Below are 19,713 nucleotides of genomic sequence, written 5' to 3' on the forward strand. Positions count from 1 at the left end.
CCCCCCCCCCCCAAGTCTGTAAGCAGCCTCAATGGATTAGGCTGTAATGTAAGTTGTCATAATTTCCAATTTAATAATACAGTTAGAAATTAAAAAAACATTTCTCCCTTTATTCCAAGGTTAAAACAATTACATATTGCAATGAGTAAATATATTATTGTCTGTGGAACAAATGTTAGTATTTACCGCATCCCCAAACATAAGCACATTTAATTTATGCTGTTCAGGAAAAATAAAAAGCCTTTTACCTTAATTACCTTTCTTTTTTTCTTTAATAAATGGATAAAAAACAGGAAAAAAAAAAGAATGAGATCTAATAAACTTGAAAGACACAGATTTTCAAACAGAAATAAAGGCATCTAAAAAGATACAGATAGATGCCAGTCAGGTTTTCAGAAGCAGCTAAAGCAGGTGAGGAGACTTAGGCCCTGACATGTTACATTTAAGATATGATTAGAGAGTTAACTGCAGCATAAATAGTAATCCTTCTACATGCTAATGCCAATTTATGGTGTGATAGTACAGCAAACAAGCCAAACATATTCCACAAACAAAGTGTAACATCTTCATAGCTTGTGTGCATCACGCCTTAAATTGACTATGTGGCATAACAGGGCTGATCCATGACAACTCGATGCTCATTTGAGCAAAGGGATCCACTATGGGGCAGCCCCAGAGTCTGGGCCACAGTTGACCCTTACCTGATCAGTGTGATCAGGCTGGGGCCAGCATTAGGTTCTGGACCCAGCACCCCTCTTCAATCCCTGGAGGCAGAGAGCAGGTGGGGGTGCCATGAGCCTGACATCAGGGAGTGGGTATACAGCTGGGAGCTGCCACTTAATAGGGCAGGGTACAGGCAACTGGAGAGCCAGGAAGGCCCAGCTCCCCATGTCTTGACTAACAAATCCTGGCACACAGAACTTTAAAATACACCTCCCCCTGCAAAAAAACCGCCCAAAAACCCAACAATACATGCTTGCAGAGGGACTGCAGCTGTGCTTTTTAAAACTCCCCAGATGTTCAGCCTCAGACGGTGAGAGAGGTTGAATAACCACTATGACACCCTAGGTGCTGAGGAGGTTTTCTTGTTGGGAATTTAAAACCTTTTGTCCAGCAGCTCTTGCTAGGCTGCTTGGGCACGGAGGATCCAAGGCTCCCAGCTTTCTCCACTCTTCCCCCAGCAAAATGTCTCCGATTCCCTGTGCTAGGCAGCCTGGCCAGAGCTGCTGGGCATGGGGTTTGGACAATCAGCTGATTGTCAGTCCAACCCAGACAATCCCAGTTTTGAGCTGCACCTGGGGCTTTTCCAGCCAGGGCTGACAATCAGCTGATTGTCAGCTCTGACCCCAGACTGCAATTCAAGTCTCCGATGTTGACTCCAGCATGCAGAACCACAGTCAGCTGACTGTTGGTCCTAGCTGGACCTTTCAACTTGCTAGGACATAATCTTGGGCTTCCCCTGCACCAGCAAGTAGTAATGGTGCTATTTGAATTGAATCCCATTGCGCCATTAAATGAATGCGCATGAGGGGTCTAACATTCATTGAGTGAGAGTCAGGCATCTAACCTACTTTGGGCATTGTTGTAAAATTTTACAAGCACTTATGCTCATCTTCAGACACCTCAATACTTTCTAAAGTTTGGCTTAGGAGGATTAGAAATATCTGTCAGATCACACAGGCTATCTGTTTGTGTCAGTTTTAAATACAAATGCTGATCATTCACTTTTTACCTAAGAAATCAGGCACATTTAAAGATAGCTTAATGAAAAAATACTTAAGATAATTCTGCTTCTGTGCATCTTTAAAGATGTCCTTTTCAAGTTGGAGGCGGGGAAGAAGAAAGAGAATCCCACCTAATCCAGTCCCTTACCTCAGGATTATTTCTATGGTTTAACCTTGGACTGGTTTACGTAAAAGGAATAGATAGTACAGGGACTGAAACCCAGGATCCTGTCCCAGGGAAGTGCCCTAATCACTAGGCTACAGAGTCAGACTCCTCCTTGCTTATTCTCCTTCTAGCCTCATAAATTTGCATCCTTTAAAACTGACTCACTGCAGAAACAGAAGAGGTGAAGTGTGCAGTAAACCAATCTATACTATATCCTGGCAATGCCAGCATTATCCAGAGGTTAAAAGTGTGGGTTTGAACCCACACCCCTCCCTCAGATGAGGGGGGCCTATGCAAATGCTATAACCACTGGGAAATAAAATATAGCTTATTATAAGGTAGGCACCACTTCCAGCTGTGTTCAGTTCCTTGTAAGAACATTAGTAGGCTGAATCCTCTCAGGGTAGGTTTCTAAGCAGATAGAGCCGTTGCTCCTGTAGTCTTGACACCTGCAGCTCCAAGAAGTGGTGGGACTTCAGACAATTCCATGCCTGCAGCTTCCTACTGACTAGTTCTAAATGACTCCCTTGAGGTACTCAGCTTTTCCAGCTGATTGTATAAGGATCCTACATGATTAACTCCTGTTTTTAGATTTCACTGCATAACTAAACATGTAAAATTCAGTACTGCAGTAGGCATTGGATCTGGCTCAAGGTAGTACTCTAAATAGAATAAAGGCTATATTTAGCTGCAAACCTACATGTTTTAGTCACATCAACTGATTAGACCAATTCTTTCCTTAGGAAAAGAAGTTCAAAAGGAAAAAGTACATTAAAATCAATCACTTAAGTGAACATCAGGAAGCCTTAATTTAAGTCACAAAAATGAGTGGTTTTGATTCATTCTACCTTGATGTAGAATAGCTAAAATATATGCATTACATATTAATATAAAAAAAAAAAGTCATGATGGACTATTCAGTCTAGCAACACTAACAAAGTTCACAGACTACAGGAAGCAAGGAGTTGACTGAAGTCAAACATCCCTTTAGGTCTCTTAACTTCAACTACCTCTCCCCTCCCCCCGCAAACAGCAGGATGCTCCTAATCCTCAATGTTCAGCCTTTGATGATTTACACGATGTTGGTGTGGTTAGCACCAGTTACAATTAATTTAGGTCTCTATACAACTGTGAGTTAGTTTTGTTGCTAAGAAGTTTGGAAGCCTGCTAATGGGATTTTTTTTGTTATTGTAGTAGTAATAATATTGTAACTTCTATTAATAACCTTACCTACTACAACCAAACAATAGGAAGTTAATTGCTTTAAAATCAGTTATGCTGTTTACTTTCTCCATTTCATTCAATTCTGAACAGCAAGAGCCTAATTTTCAGGCCTGGTTGCACCCATTTTTGGAAGTCAGGCCCTGAAATCAGTCCAAATTATCAATACTCTAATGTCTGTTGTAAATACTACAGATAATTAATTTTGCAAACTTTTCCCATCATATAAGCATTTATATTATTTTCTGGCAACTAGAATTTACCCCCAAAGCAGTGTCAACATTACAGCTAATGACTACTTTTAAAGGAAGTGCTAAAAAACCCCCCAAAAAACAAAAAACACAACCTTATTGTGCACCAATCTGTTACTTAGAGACATCTTTTCTCTAGTCATTAAAATAGCCTTAAAAAGTAGTGCTTTGATGATTACTGTAAAAAAGACAATGTTTACTGATATTGGAACCCAATTCTGAGGCTCGCAATATACACTGTGCCTGTCTCTGCACTATGTTAAACTCATTTAAACTCGGAAAAAAAGTTCTCTAGTGGCACAATATCTGTAGGAACAAGCAACTGATCTACCCTATCTATAAATGCATGCAAAGAGCTGGATATTAGAAGCAGGAAATTGCAAAGAAAAAAAAGTAAAGAAAGAAGATCAGGTCACCTGTCACCAAAACCTATGTTGGTGGGGAACTAATATCACTACAGAAGAAACACGGAGAGAAAAAAACTTCAAATTAAAAAGCTCATCTACTTACATTTTGTTTGCCTGAAGAGATTTATTAATAAGTGTCATTGTATAGTCTTCATTCAAACACATGGTATGTTCACTAATGCCAAAATGTTCAAGCTTTGGAGTTAAATGCTCACAACCATCCATCTTTAATGTACACTTGGGTGTTATGGGTGGCATATAAGGCATCTGTTTTGGGGCCGGAGTTGTATTATTTCTTGAATCTTCTTTATGCATATTTGTCTGGGGTTGTATGTTCATTGCATTCCACGTTCTGGAGAAAGCATATTGTGAAAGACCAAAATCTGACAGATGTGGGCTTCGTAGAGGATCCTGAGGTACAGGTGGTTTTTCAATGCAAGCAGGAATGCCAGGCTTGTTCTCTTCTTGATCAGAATTATTCTGATCAGATACCTCAGATTCATGGTTAACTTCCTTGTCTTCCTCCTTCACTGTTTTATTATAGACAGAGGATGTGACAAACGTCAGTGTACCATCGAAAAACTGTCTGAGACTGAAAACAGTTAAGACTGTTTTCCAAATCCACTGCTGAGTACAATATGAAAGACTGGCCCTTTCATCTTACTCCTAATAATGTTGAACCTGGAATCAGATTTACTAGTGCATAGGCCCATATACACAAGGGTTGCTCGTAAAAAACTGAAACCCTGTTAAAAGGAATCCAAAAAATAATTTCTTTATTGAAATAAAGTATATGGGGAATAAGATCTGAAAGCTAATAAACAAACAAATTTGCATGAAAATGTAAGGCTAAGTAGTAGCAGAAAGCCTTATTTGTTGTTAAATAAAAAGTAGTTCTTATAAAAGCAAAATATTAACTTATTACTTAAGGGTGCACTGATAGAGACTTTTTTGGGCCAATACCAATGGCTGATTTTTAATGAACCATATTGGCTGATACCGATCCGATTGCTGATATGCAGCCGGTAAGTTTGGAGAGCAGTACTGGGCTGGTAAGTCTGTTGTGGTTGAAGGAAGGGGTGTGGGCAGATTGAGGCCTCCACAGTGAGGATCAAGTAGAGCTGGGGCAGGCAGCTCGTCTGGGAGGTGCAGGGAGGTGGCAGCTCCCACCACTGTACACACCCAGGGAGGGCATGGGGGGCATGTGCCCCCGGATCTGTATGTGGGGTGAGGGTGGGCTACACTCAGGGAAGGTGGCAGCGGCACTGGGAGGAGAGGTTGGTGGGGGCTATAATTTTGGGGTGGCTGAAGTCCCCTGCCTAGTGCTGTCACTGCCTGCCCTGAACATAACCCGGCCCAGCCCCCTACTGTGAAGAGCCCCCCCTTGCCCCACATACAGATCTGGGGGCATACACCTCGCCCTGCCCTCCTGGGCTGGATGCAGTGGTGGAAGCCATGCCCCGCCCCAGCTGCTTGCAGCTGTCCCATCCTGTCTGTGCAGCACCTACCGCTGCCCCAGACCCACTCCTTCCCTCACTGTGGGGACCTTGATCCGCTCCCCTCATGCCCCTTCCCTCACAGCTTACCAGCCTGACCTGGCTGCTTTCCACACTGCTGGGCTGTGCTCCTGACCACCTGTGTGCTGTGCTGCAGCTGCGTGCATGCATAGGGCACTTATCAGGGACATTAATCAGCCACATAAGCCAAAAAAAGCTGATTGCTGATACTGTCAATTTTCCTTATATCAGTGCTGATCCAATATGGGACCGATGTATTGGTGCACCTCCAGTTAACAACTATACAAAAAATGCACGTTGGAAACAAAATTTCTTTCCAGTTCTGGGAATAAACTCTCTTCTTTTTTTGGGTTAAAGAGAAGGTTAATGCCAGTAGGACTCTCTTGAAAGCTACCCTCACCACTTAAAAGGTATGTGTACAAATCATATATAAACTATATCACAAAATGATCATGGGAACAGAAATTCATTATTTAAGTGGATGCTAAGTGACAGCGATTTAACACAGACAGTGGCTGCACACTCCATTTGTTAACCTCTGCATTTCACAGGTGTTAACAATCCCCCTGAATGATCTTGTTCTTCCATTAGCATGTTTTTACTGCATCTCTTCTGCCTGCCAGATAATTGCTTATGTTTTATTTACATATGGGGTTTTACATAAAACCTGGCTCCATCTGCTACCTGGTTCTGCTGTGTCTGCTTCTCTTCCAGCGGCCCGAGGAATGGTAGTGTGATACCTGAAAACTTGCTTATGTCTCTCAACCATGTAGGTGGTTCAAGAAAAGGTGATCTCACTCACAAGAGTTCTTAACCAATTATATGATTTCGAACCAGGTTTGTTAGACACTGCATATATATTTACAGCAGACACTCATGAACAAGTTACCTTGAGGCAAACGATGGTCCACGATAACTACCTGAGTGCTTGCTCTTAACCTCTGGTAGCTTTTTCCTCCAAGAAAGCAATAATCTACTGAAAGTTGGCTTTAGATTAATACTCCTACCTTGGAATAAGAGTGAGAACACAGGCACTTATCATGGATCACTCTTTTTTTTTGTCACTGACTTATTTGAGCACTCGTACTCTTGTTTTGGTATAGTTTAGAGCCTTAGATCAAGGAACCATTTTAAGCTAAATTGAAAAGAATACTCCTTCTGAAATTTTCACAAGGATCTGAGCAAGCTTAAAGTGAAGGAGTGCTACTTCTTGCCTATACAAAGCCTAAACTTGGCTAAGAGTTGAGTCCAAAAATGTGTTAACCAAGATGTTTTAAGAACGTTGCTGTTAAGTGACCATAAAGCACTCATTATCTTTTTCTAATATTGAGTTTAAGAAAAACCCAAACAAAACAAGCTAATCTAGCTCTAGAACTGCTGGGTTTTTTGTCTGGGTTTAGAGCAGGCAGCAGAAGACCCTTTGAATATTAATGTAAAACTATTACTGTGGTACACGTGTACAAATAAAAGATCAAGGTCTGCAATGTTATGCTTATTATTGTGATACATGTCTAATGTGTTCACACAACCCAGTTAGATTACACACACTTTCAGGGATTTATAAACAGGTGAAGTGATAGGAATTCACAGAAATAAGAACTAGCCTAAGCTTACATTATATTAAAGAACAGGTCAGATGTAGTATGGACTAGCTATAAAATGTAGATACATATACTATAAAGTTCAAGCTTCAGCAAATCACGTTCCCTCAAATGTTTCTTTTCAAGAAGCATTACCTGAGTTATCCCTGACAAGTGGTTTATAACCATATTTCTGGAAGAGTTCTCTTATTTTTCCAAGATCAGATGCATTTCTTTGCAGCAGCACTTTGCTGGCCTTTATGAAGTCATACATTTCTTCTCTTTCACAGCAACTCTTTTCAAGGGTAGCTCTAACATCCCCCTTTGAAAAGAAAAAAGGATAGACAGGTTTTTATATACCACTAACGCCTTGTGTGTATATAGAGTTATGTCCAGTGAGATACAGTCCTGACTAACAAAGTAGATTAATCTTAAAAACAAACAAACTAAAGCAACACTTGTTCTGGTATAAGTGTCTACACATGGATTTATTCATAAATACCTGTGGCACTTTAGAGTCCTAATATAAAGTAAACACCTAACTTATACATAACAAGAACATAGGCAACTTTTCCTTTCTTTTGTTAATGGATCAGCAAGGAGTATAATGACATTTAAGTGAATGGGTAAAAGCAATGAACCTTCAAGAAAAGGCTTTCCTTATTCAAAATAGTAGTCACAAAATAAAGATGTGTATAGTAAGAAAAAAGAAAAAAAACCCTGAAATTTTAAGCAGTTTTACTAAACATCTTGTTCCTTCTGAACACTGGTCACCAGCTGAAATTTGGTAGGCAGACTTTTTTTTTTTTCTTAAAACAAACATCAGTAATAATAAAAAAAAAAACATGGGACACCACTCAATAAGGTAGAGAAGCACAATCCTGAGTAGCAGACCTGGTGCAATGTAAGCATATATTATAAAAAGTAGAAGTGACATCTATTAAAGGTAAGTTACTGACAATTAGTTATATGACAATACAATTGAAATTTAACAATATTAAAATAATCAGTTCCATAGGGACTCATCACCAATGCAGCTACTCTTTTCAGTATTTAGAAACGGTTTCTAATTCTGAAAAGAAGAATCACCACGCTAGATAATACCTGTTGTTCATCAATAGCCTAAATATCACAAGATGTTTGAGAACATGAAACATCTCTCATTATGCAGCTATGAATCCTACATTAGGCCTCTTCCTAACACCAACAAAAAAACTGGGTTGTGACCATCAGCTAGAGATGTAACATTAATGCCAGCACACATTTTGAATTCTGACAGTTATTTAGAATTGTTACCCACACAAATGTCCAAACCCTTTTAAAACTGGTTTGGTTTCAGTGACATAATGCAGCAAAGAAGGCAACTGCCTAACTGCACACTGCATGAAAATATTGGTTTACCGATTTTGGATTTGTCAGCTTATACATTAAAATTTATTCCCTGTGTCACTGTGCTGAAGTTGGGAGAACAACCCCCCATGTCTGGTTAAACAATTATACAGGTTTCCCTTGCTGCATGCAGGTTCTGTATGTGCAAATTCGCTTTTATGTGAGGATCATTTTTATAACAAGAGTGAATTTACCTTGCAGGTACCAAAATTTATGTGATCGGACTGGTGGAAGCCTGCAGTCAGCTGCTTTCTGTGGTGCACTGTGGAAGTGATGTGCATCCAAATATAGTCTCCTGTGTGGATCTGTTCTCGCTTGCTGTCTGTGACACGTGTTTCTGTAGTTGCCATCCCCATTATTGCTTCTAAGCATCCCACTAGCTTATCTCCTACCCCTCTTCCTGGTCCATCAATGAAGCGCAAGAGTAGTTCACTAACGCTGGAGACAAAACTGGAGATTTTGAACCGTGCAGAAGCACCACCCTGTGCTTATGTGCACTGTCTGCTGTTGGCGAGTACCAAAATTGTCTTGTAAAAAGTGGTAGAAATGGGTCTGGGAGTCAGTACAGTCAAGGTCTTGGAACGTACCCCTATTTGCTGCATTGTAAAGTGGGTTCCCTTTATGCAAATTCAAGTTATGCACTGTTTTCCAGGAACGTATGTACAGCATAAAGGAAAGGAAATCTCTATTATACATATTTTCATCATGTTCCCTCTTATTCTTTGTGAAGACAAACAATTGCGGTCTTCTTGCACCATACTTGACAAAGCCACAAAAAGCAAGTAAAGACTTCAACCATCCAAAAGGCTCTCACACTCTATGGGTAGGACAGACATTATGTTTCTAGTGGGAGAAATGCTACTCTCCCACTAGGAACTGGGCATACACGTGCATTAGTGAAGTTTTTCCCCTCGGGAAACATGCCGATTCCAGGAGAAAGATAATCTTTCAGCCAGGAAGATCTCTCTCTCCTGCAGCAGACTCACTTATATAGGAAATAAATACTAAACACAATTCCCTTGTTTGGCTCCACCCAGGGACTGGGAAGAATTCAATGCATGCCCATACGTTTATCAGATTAGGGTGACCCCAGTCTAGGGAAGACAGGGGAGCAGCGAGGAAAATGCTCTCTGCATGTTTCCCAAACTGGGTTGATCCCAGTCTGAGAAGTGTGCAGGAAAACAGCAGAGAAAGGTTCCCTTAGTGTTCCCCATATTCGGCTGAATCTGGTCTGAGGGATGCAGGAGGAACACCAGCCACTCAACTCCTCCCTGGTCCCCGCCAGCTGCTCCCCTGCCTTGGGTCATTCCAGTCAGTGAACACAGGGGAGCAGGAGAGAGGGAGCAGCTACAGGCTGGAACGTCTGTATGCTCCCCTCCCCTCTCCCACTAGGATTTTTAGTGCTGCAAATTCCTCAAAATCTTCAGTAGTAGACATGAAAGCCTGTACAAATGAAGGCCTATGTCTCCAGCCTAACCTAAACGTAACCGCCATAAACTGTGAACTATGTACAACCGTAACACTGTCCTTCTAGGCATGCCAGCCTTCCATCACCTTTACTAAACTATCCACTTCCAACGCAGCATCCTTCTACCACTACTATCCACAACTAATAGAATTGGGAGTACTTGATTTAAGGGTTGTATGGCTCATCATGGGTTGAGAAAGGCAGGCGGTCCATGTCATTGCTCACAGGGCAGATTATAAGAAGGACTTCACATAAGGCTCCAGGATTGCATTCTGCCCTTTCTCCCAGTGTTCTGTCTAGAATGTGCTAATCACAGGCACCTCATGGATTGTGGTTAAGGGAGTGCAATTTGGAGAGGTGACACTAATAAATAAAAGAGAACATTAGGAATTTTTACAGACTAATGGTATCTTCCTGCTTCCACTGCATGCATGAGGAAAAAAGCAAAAGCCCCAAACCCAGGGCCAGACTAATTTAACAGGTTTAGGTTCCAAACGCTTTAAAAGTACAAGCTTCAATAATTCATTAGAGCAGACCCTTAAACATTGGTAAGTATAAATACAAATTTAAAATATGGAAAAGTTTTATGTAGTTCACTGTAAAATATGATAAAATATATTTACTTGGAATAATGCTCTCTTAGAAACCCTTCCATATTACAGCCTACTCCCTAAGATTTTTTTTTAATATATGTTAGTCTACAGACACACACACACACAAACACACATACACACACACACACTACTTGAACACAGTCAACAAAATATCCATATACCAAGATGACAGGAAAATATTTTCAGTGTGACGTCTTTATTTTAAAACCACACCCTGGAAGGTTGAAGTTGAAATTGGATTCCTCTCATGTGCACCAACTGGCATAAGGCACTCAAGTGGCTGACATCAACTTTATAAAAAACTGTGTATTGACTTTGGAAACCATTTTGTCTACGGGTCCCAATAATAAAGTCAGATTCAAAGCTATTGACCCTCATGAAGAAAAACTGCTGAAATGTTTAATTGTATAATCCACAAACTGGGAAAGTAAAAAGATAACAGCATCATTTGGTGAATGAGGCGAGTTACACATTACCTTTAAAGTTCTGACTTCACAATGCAGATCGTGTAACACTCTCACTGGAGGTTCATCTTCATAGTCTTCATTGTGCATGTTAACAAAAACAAGTTTGGAAGAAATACAGAAGGATCGGTATCTTTTTGTCACAATATCTGTAATCTCAATTATTTCTACTATGTCTGTAGGCTTCTATTAAAGTCAACATACAAAAACAAAAAAGAGCATCAAGCATGAAATCATTCATCAAATCCAGCATACAGCACAAGACTGCAGCTAAATCAGTGTAAAAAGCAAAGACGACAGAAACCGACTGGGATCAGATTAAGTCCACTGTTACTAATCCAAATATTGGTAATACAAGTGACTGAGACTACATCGCCAGAAACGTCCCTTGAAACATGGAGCAAATTTTCAGTTCAGATATTGAAAAGGTGTTTAGATTGTTTTTGTCTGTTCACCTGCAGACAACAGGACATAAACACCAACTTAACTGACTACTTTTGTAGGCAGACCAAGGCTAGTGTCTTCAAAATCAGTTCGTGCATGTTATACTGGAAATAGAGTTAATGTGCGTACGTGAAATAAGAGGGAACAGCTACTACGAGCGGAGACACTGCAATATACAGAGCAAAAAGCTGATAAGTGAAGACTCTTGAAACAAACGTGCAGACAGACTACAGAGGAAGAGAAGAATGCATAGAGACAAACAGCACGCGGCAGCCCGGACCCTACTAACGGTCTTCTGAGGAAACGGAGAAGGTGAGGAGAACCGACTGCCCTTAGACCTCGGAGACAACGGCGCAAGCGGATATGTACAAGGCCACAACGCTCTAACAACAATTTAGACGCTAAAAACAAATCCCCACCAGACCCCTGGCTCAAAGCTTCTCGGTATTATCAGTCATCACAGATGAAAATACGCTGCATTTCAAATACGACATTTCCACGCACTTGGTGCGAGAATGCACCGGCTCAGTGGAGAGCCAACCTTTTTCGCGGAGGTGCCACAAGTCAGCCCTACCCTCTCACCCCAGAGCCACTCCCTTTCCCTTACTCCACTTTCCTCTCCCTGCCCCTCCCTGAGATGCCACATGCCCCGCACACGCGGGCTGCCCGCGGCACTTGCGCTCCCAGGAGCCCCCTCTTGCCCCACCCGCGGCCGAGCCTCACCACGCTCCTCCCGATTCAATGCCCGCTCCAGCTGCCGCGTCTCCCGCTCCAGCGTGACCGCCAACTGGCGCAGACCGCTGAAGAAGCTCCCGGACACGCTCATGACGATGGTGGAGACCAGCGAGCAGTTGAAAACACAGAAGCACCACTCCCGCCCGCGGTTTCGAAACTCCGCGAGGACGTGTTTCGTTGGCTGCCGCGAGGCCCCGCCCTTCCGCGCGAGGAGATGACGTGTCCGGCGTGCGTGGCGCCATCTTGTCCCGTGCGGGGTCGAACTTGCTGTTGAGTTGGGGCTGGGGCTGGAGCCAGGGTTAGACGGTGAGTCTGGGCGCTGTGTTTCCCCTCCCTCCGGGCGTGGGAGCCAGCCGACCGCTCCCTGGAGGCGCCGCGGTGGTTCAGGCGTGTCTGCGGCTGCAGTCGGGCACTTCCCCCGGGGAGTGGAGCGGGAGGGCACGGGGGAGCTGGGGAGGGAGCGAGGTCTACGCTGGGCAGCCCCGCGCCTCCGCTGTTGCCCTTCTGAGCCGGCTCTAAGGAGCTGGAGCCGACGAAGAGATTAAAGGTGCATGTTTTGGCTTTCTAAGGTGCCATGTTTCTGAGCCTGGCCCTACTCCGCAATAAGATTCCTGGGAGCCAATGGATTGGGAAGTACAGGCGGCCGAGGAAGGTGACTCTGGGCATGAAGACGAGGATGATTAGGAGACTGGAAATCGAAGCAGAGAACCAATATTGGTTGAGCTGCTCGTATCTGACAGCCAAGGAAGAGCATAAGCATAACACCGAGTGGCGACAGGCACGATGGGAAGCTTTGAGAAGCAGGATCGTCTCCAACTTCCCCCCACACAAGTATCTTGGGGATCAGTTGAATCATTTAAATGTGTCCAAAAAATGGACAGGAAGTTGAGCGATGCAGCCTGCTTTGTGGGAGCACGCTTACGCTGCCCGGCCTTTGGGTCTGGGACGCTTTGTACCTGTCCGAAAACTGGGGACAAAGATATGAAAGACCTGAAATATCTTGTTAAGAGTTACTGAAATTAAAACAGATTCCTTCAGAAACGATTTGTTGTGTGTGTGAAGTTTAATGGCCAGATTCTATACTACAGGTTTCCCTCGATTTATGCAGGTTCTTTATATGCAAATTCACTCTTTTGTGATGAGCATATTTAGACCCGTAATTCATTTATATGCAAGGTAAATTCACTCTTTATACGATAAGCACAGATGCCCCCCTGCCCCAAGCAGGTAAGTCTGTGGGGGCAGGGGAAAGGGCCATGGTCCCACTTGCCCCAGCCCTGGCTGCAGCGGCCCTGGGAGCTGCTGGCGCCAGCTGCTCCTGGAGCTGCTCCAGCACGGGCTGGGGTGAGTGCGGACAAACAGAGATGTGGGCGGCGTGGGGCATGGCACTCACCCTAGCCCCAGCTGCAGTGGCCCCGGGAGCTGTGACGGCACAGTGCAGCCCAGCGGCTACAGGGAGCTGGCATCAGCTGTTCCCAGGACGGCTGCAACGAGCTGGGGTGAGTAGGGACAGGCAGGGCCTTGGGGGTGTTTGGGGCATGGTGCAGCTCAGTGGCTGTAGGTAGCTGCGGCTAGAGTGGCCCCAGGAGCAGCTGAAACAGGACCTAGCCCTATTTCTTACATTATAAAGTGAGTTTGCTTTGTGCAAATTTGATTTATGCAGTATTCTCCAGGAACGCATGTACTGCATAAATCTAGGGGAAACCTTTACTTCTACTTGATGAAAGGTGAGACTTAGATTGCCCTCAGAGTAGCTTCCAGATGGAGGAAAGATCATGTTAACCTGAATCCAAGACCTCCCTGAATTTAAGATGATGCCCCACTGTGCATAATTAGATTCTATATGTGGACAACTTATGAATTTAATTAGATTCTAATCATGGAAAACTAATAAAGGATAGTTTTGAAATCATTTCTACCACTGCAACTGGGAAAGCTGTGCTAGTGGGGCAGGCACAGAGGAAGAGTAGGCAGCTATAACAAAACCAGGGAGGCTGTAAGTTTGGACTGAGTTCCCATTTTGTTCGTTTAGAATGGGAAGATGTGACATCTGTTCTTGTTATGAGATGTAAAATAATACTTTAAGATTGACGGTGTTTGGTTTTCTGTAGGAATCTGTAATTCTTGTGCACTTCAGATTATCCCCTTTTCTGACAGTCAGCTGTTCAGACATAAATCACAGGTGAGGACCTGCTAGATTTCAAGAGCAGTCTTGTGTCTTTTATCTCTCAATATTTTGCAACAGCTACAGATATCTTAAGGAAAGTGTTGGTTTAGAATGGCTTTTTCCAAATGGAAGTGAGCATGGTGTATGCCTCACTTCAGTGTGCTTAACCATAAAGTCCAAAGTATTGTCACAACCCATTTGCCAGAGGAACTTGAAGGGTGGCTCCGTAAATCTCAAACCATGTTGAGAGCCATAAATTACTACTTGTTGAATTTATGCTCAACTTTTTAGTAAAATCTGTTTGCAGCAGAGTAGTCACCTGTAGTGGGATTCAGGGACAATTTTTTCTAGGATCTTACTTTGTATCTTGATTACTATATCATCCTTTTCTCTGGATGACACCTGCAAGGCAAGATTTCATTTATCTGGCAACAGTAGTGATGCTAAGACTGCTTTCCTAACCTATTTTTTTCACTATGTAAAGTGTCTAAGTGCATCTCTACTGCCTACCTTCTGTATTGCAAACCCTTCACAGCCTGCCCCACTCTACCTGTTATCTCTTGTTTATTAGCAAGAGATCACCTTCTCTTGGATGCCAGCCTCCATTGCTCATTGTTTGGAAGAAAACAAGAAAAAGTTGTTTAAAAATCCGTTTTGCCTTCTGCTCTCACTGCTGCTTAAACTCTTGTTGAGAAGATTTGGTAACTGTAAGCTGGCAGTGTCTTTTTGACTACCACCCATTATGCCAGGGGTGGGCAAAACGCAGCCCGTGGGCTGGATGCGGCTCACCAGGCCATTCAGAACGGCCTATTCAATTTAGAAAGGTAATATTTATCTGCCTCTGGCTGCCTGTCGTGGCCCTCGATGGCTTGCCAAAACTCAGTAAGTGGCCCTCCGCCTAAAATAATTGCCTGCCCCTGCGTTACGTTAACTAATATTCTCTTTGTGCTCCCTTGGCTGTCATCTCACGGTTACAATGGACACTTTCTGAAGCAGTTAAATTTGATTTTATTACTAGCATTGCCAACTGATAACTAGGCTGACTTCATTGTGTTGGATTTATAATTGATAGCTACCAGGCTCCTCAACAAATCAAAGGGGCTGAATGCTTTCTATATTTAATCTAACTTGATTCCAATTCAACATTAATTTGAAAATTCATGGACCATCAACTTCACTTTAGTCTTTTAAATACTTTCTGACTACATCTCTTAGTGGTTGGAATTTTTGTGTGCATTTTTTTTTGTGTTTAGAAAAAGCTTTGTATTTTACCAGTCAGTTATTATTCTTTTCTTCCACTTATTATTTGCTTGTGCTACCATTTCATCCTGTCCTTGTCTAATTCAAATTACAAATGTTAGAAGGGAACAGCCCATTTTTAAGAAGCCATAATTTTCTACACTAAACTTATAGTAACGCTAATTATTTAATAATTCAACTACAACAGAGAACAGTTGAAATATACTTCCCTGACCATTAAATAGAATTCTGGACTAAACCAGTATAAGGTGGATGAAATGCATTTACAGGCTAATTCTAGTGTTTAAACTGGGTTTGTATTCATGAAAATCTGTTCATTTACATTTGAAAAGCAGTGACTGATCCACTGCCACTTCTTATAGGGTTATATTCCATTCAGAGAACTGAAGTCATCTCTGCTCTGACCAGACTGTCTCTCAAAACAATTTTACAGTTGTCCCTTAAAAAGAAAAGGTTACATGACATTTGCTGTATTAAAGGAGTTCAAATAGTCTCTCAAACTGGACTGTTTGGGATATAAAAATTATAATTCACTATGTTAGCATCTACTAATTCTTGAAAATGCAGCATCAGATTTTCCTTTACTTACTTAAACAAGAGTGGGTTGAAAGGTAATACACTCTTGGGCTCATGAAGATTGTAAATGTGGGAGAATAATCATCAGTACCATAAAGCATACCATACAAATTCCTGTCTATTAAAACTATAGAAGGAGATTTCCCCCATAAGCTTTTCCATTAGTTAAAAGAACATGCTGTATGCTTTACAAAACACATTGCATTTAAACAATAACCAGAATATTTCACATTCTTTATTAAGTTATTCTTGCATTCACTGATATAATAGTTTACCACTTTGGGAAAAAAGGACCTAGAAAGGTGCAAATTTTGCCTTAAACTTGAATGTATTTCAGATAAAATAAGAATGAAAGTCTGAATCTTGATTTACAAAATTCTGAATGCAAACACTCAACAGTAAATAATGGTTTAAGATTACATTAGTGGAAAAAACCCAACACATACAGGGAGGTTATAAGCTACAGTTTAAAAAAATATGAAGGAACTTCAGGTAAAGTGATGTGTCTTTGTATTATTTACTTCCTTTATAAAAGCCCATTAAAAAAATTATTTCAAGTATGAAACTATAAATGGCAACATGTTTTCTTTGTGCATAGGAATATTCCTACCTGCAATATACAAAAAATACAGTAAGTATCATTTATTACATATTTATCCTTGTATAATCAACCTCATACAGACTTAATACAACTCATTGCAAGTTTATGCAGCACAATAAAGACAACTACATAAGTGAAATGGTTGCAGACACCTGAACTTTGCCATTACAGTGCAACGGAGATGACATTCACTGGCAAATACACAAGCTGGAGTAATTGCAGAGATATCTAGTTTACATAATCAACTGATTTAAAATTGGGGCAAGCTTTGAATTGGCAACTAGCATCTTCTTCCTGAACCAGATGTGGATTGATCCTAAAAATACTATGGCAAGCCTTAGTTTCCTCAGAATACCAAACTAGAGCTGATGTAGGAGGGCAAGTGATCAACAATGAGATGTTGAACACTTTATTGAACAGCAACAGTAGGAAATCTCCAGGTGACCATTAATTCTTTGGTGCCAACAGGAGATTCCAATACTTTGTTCCCAACACATCTGCATGAGTGCCAAGCACTCTTCTTAGTTTCTGTTGGAAAAACAAAAAAATCAAAATTTTTGAAAACCAAGTAATATTAAACAATCTTGTAAATGTGGTCACACTTTACCAACAGAAACAAATTCAAGTAATACTGCACAATATCACTGTCTAGTCTAAACTAATGTCAGTTTGAACAATCAGCTCTAAGATGAACTATAATTATCATCTGCATTTTATTACATATTGCAGCATCTGTGTATTAGAGAAAATGCATACAAAAAGCATCCCAAATACGTTGACAGAAATGAACTTAGTAAACCTGTCTGGTATTACAATAAATAACTATTCTGCAGCTGCTCTTTGGTATCATGTAGTGATACAGGAAGTTCTGAGTGTTGAATATTTAATTAAATTTCAGGCATTATGAAAAGTTCTCTGCCAACCTGTGTTTAGAGATTTTTCAATAATGGACTTATTTGGATTATTTTTAAATGTCTGTTTGAATCCCTAAAGTATGCTTGGGTTCTAGATAGCTCAGTCTTCATATAGGAAAATATGCAGTCAAATTTCAGCAAGTTACTACAGAACAAGTGAGGGTGTGAATTTACAGTGTGCTAGCTATTCTGCAGTACCCTGCGCATGCTCTGACCTGGGGGAAACCAGAGGTAGCTAATCTCACTCTCAGCAAGGGGAAAGCCACCTTGCATTAACCACCTTATAAAGGAGGTGCTCACAGGTACATCTGACATAATTTATTTGCATGTCTATACCCTTCATATTCAAAGCTATTTCTTGGAATTTGGCTAGTCACTGCTTAGATTGAAGAGTGATTTCACTAGCTTGTGTCTCTTTTAAATCAGATGCACATGTGGCTGGTCAGCATTAACCTTCATCCTTAACTACAAATGCAACTTTTGTTCCAGTGTTAGGGCTCCAGATGACTGAAACTGTACAGTATATCAGTGAGGCAGACAACTGTCCATAAACAGAAAATAAAAAAAGCAAAATAGTACAATTCAGCTTGGCGTGTGAACATGGACAGGAAGTTAGCCATCTAGGTGAATAATTATTTTGTCCCAAAAAGCACCAGGAAAAGATCAAAGCAACGAATATGCAGTACCTGAAAGATTTAGATATTTAACACCCATGCGAGTGCAAATGCTTGACAGTGTGTTAGTTCCTACATATACTGGATAAAGACTATCTTGGCACCTGTGTATACTACACATTTCTGGGTATATTGGTTAACAGTACAGCACATGTCCTGATCAGATAGCTAAAAAACAGTAACAATGGCAACAATTCTTCTAGTGTCACCTTTTGAACTATTAAGTGTAAGTCTTGGCTTAAAATATCACTTCATAATTTGTGAAGTCAAATTCTGTTATTGCAAGAAAGTGATTGGTAACAAAGACCAGCATGTCATTTTTCCTTCCTCAGTCACACAAATTTGCCCAGAATTGACAAGCCACTTATAAATTTATAATAAAGCAGTCTGATTATGTTACATAAATGTTAATGAAGCTACCGTGTCATAAAAATATTGGCAAACATAAGCAAAAGCATTAGCTGAGACTTTTGAGCAAGCTCAGTTATTTTATTTCCAGGGATTCCTTGCCTGATTCAAACTGCTTGTCATCCTCAATGATTCAGACATTTGCACAACCCTTACACATCAGTCTGATGTTGGGCTTCCGTCCTTGGAGCATTTTACCTACATTTCATTAAAAAAACCCCTAACCTTTAAAAATATTAAAGTGTGTAGATTGTTGTCATATGAGACTATTTCAGCAATTCTTGGATAACTGGATTATTATCGACTGCAAAATTCATTTTGAAGGGCCTGAAGGCTTACGTATGTTGCTATTACTTGGCTACAACCCCAGTGTTTCTATATTTGCGGATGTGGAACAGGTTTATAAAAATAACAACATTATCTGGAGAAAACACCCAGAGATCCTGGAAGGGTGGGCTGGGTTCCCGCAGTATAGTGACTGGAAGCCTCTGAGCTGTTCAATAGGGATGCCTGGGCTGAAGGCATGTGCACACTGGTTTACACCTATTCAAGGTCCTGCTTCTGTTGATAACACTCGAAAATAGTTTGCAGAATAGCAGCCAGACTTATTTTGCTTCCCTCCTTACCAAACATGGTGTTATTACCTTCTCTGCCCTCTAGCTTTTCCCGCCACTTCCCCTGACAGCAACAGTGCCCTTGCTTTTATAACTAAGGGACGGTCAGTAGAACTGCTTTAACATTGATAGCCTTGATCTCAGCTGGATACCAGTTACATGCCTCAGCCCGTTTCCCCACCTCCCCACCACCAAAAAGAGGACAGCAAAAATGGGGTAGCCTACTCCTCACCCCAGTGACAGGCACCAATTTGGCTAGTGAACTCAATAGGTCACCCATGGCTACCTTTTCAACCTTTAAGTTTATTTTCATAATACTTCCACTGAACTAGCCTTCCTTGTGCCAATCTGTTCTCCAGCAATGGTGACTATATTCAGAGGGGGATTCCTTAATTTTACACTGTTACAGAAAGTGGACTTTCAGAGAGATGCTTTAACCTCAAAGGACAACCCCTGCTTCATCTAACTCAAGAGGGTGCTGTTATCTGCAGCATGACAGCGCCCATGATTAGGGGCCCA

At 41.4% G+C, this 19,713-nt stretch overlaps 2 protein-coding genes across 3 annotated transcripts in view; one reads left to right on the forward strand and one right to left on the reverse strand.

Moving 5' to 3' along the window:
• The window catches only part of SKA3 (spindle and kinetochore associated complex subunit 3), a 19,083-nt gene extending 6,875 nt beyond the window's left edge, over nt 1-12,208 (reverse strand). Inside the window, exons 1-4 of one of the 2 annotated variants that reach the window (XM_019525335.1) lie at nt 11,969-12,208; nt 10,814-10,878; nt 7,023-7,188; nt 3,873-4,299 (exon numbers count right to left, since the gene is read on the reverse strand). In XM_019525335.1, the coding sequence (XP_019380880.1) occupies nt 3,873-4,299; nt 7,023-7,188; nt 10,814-10,878; nt 11,969-12,071 (761 nt within the window). In that variant the 5' untranslated portion in view covers nt 12,072-12,208. The remainder of the gene's footprint in view (nt 1-3,872; nt 4,300-7,022; nt 7,189-10,813; nt 10,879-11,968) is intronic. The other variant, XM_019525334.1, reaches the window with a different exon arrangement.
• Nucleotides 12,209-12,515: 307 nt separating this feature from the next.
• On the forward strand, nt 12,516-13,024 carry MRPL57 (mitochondrial ribosomal protein L57). The gene has a single exon (XM_019523961.1). It carries the CDS (start codon nt 12,555-12,557, stop codon nt 12,867-12,869), a length of 315 nt encoding a protein of 104 aa, XP_019379506.1. The 5' UTR covers nt 12,516-12,554; the 3' UTR covers nt 12,870-13,024.
• Nucleotides 13,025-19,713: the final 6,689 nt, after the last annotated feature.

Source organism: Gavialis gangeticus, unplaced genomic scaffold, assembly GCF_001723915.1.
Source record: "Gavialis gangeticus isolate Ggan-Ray unplaced genomic scaffold, GavGan_comp1, whole genome shotgun sequence".
In the NCBI taxonomy this organism is placed as follows: domain Eukaryota; kingdom Metazoa; phylum Chordata; order Crocodylia; family Gavialidae; genus Gavialis; species Gavialis gangeticus.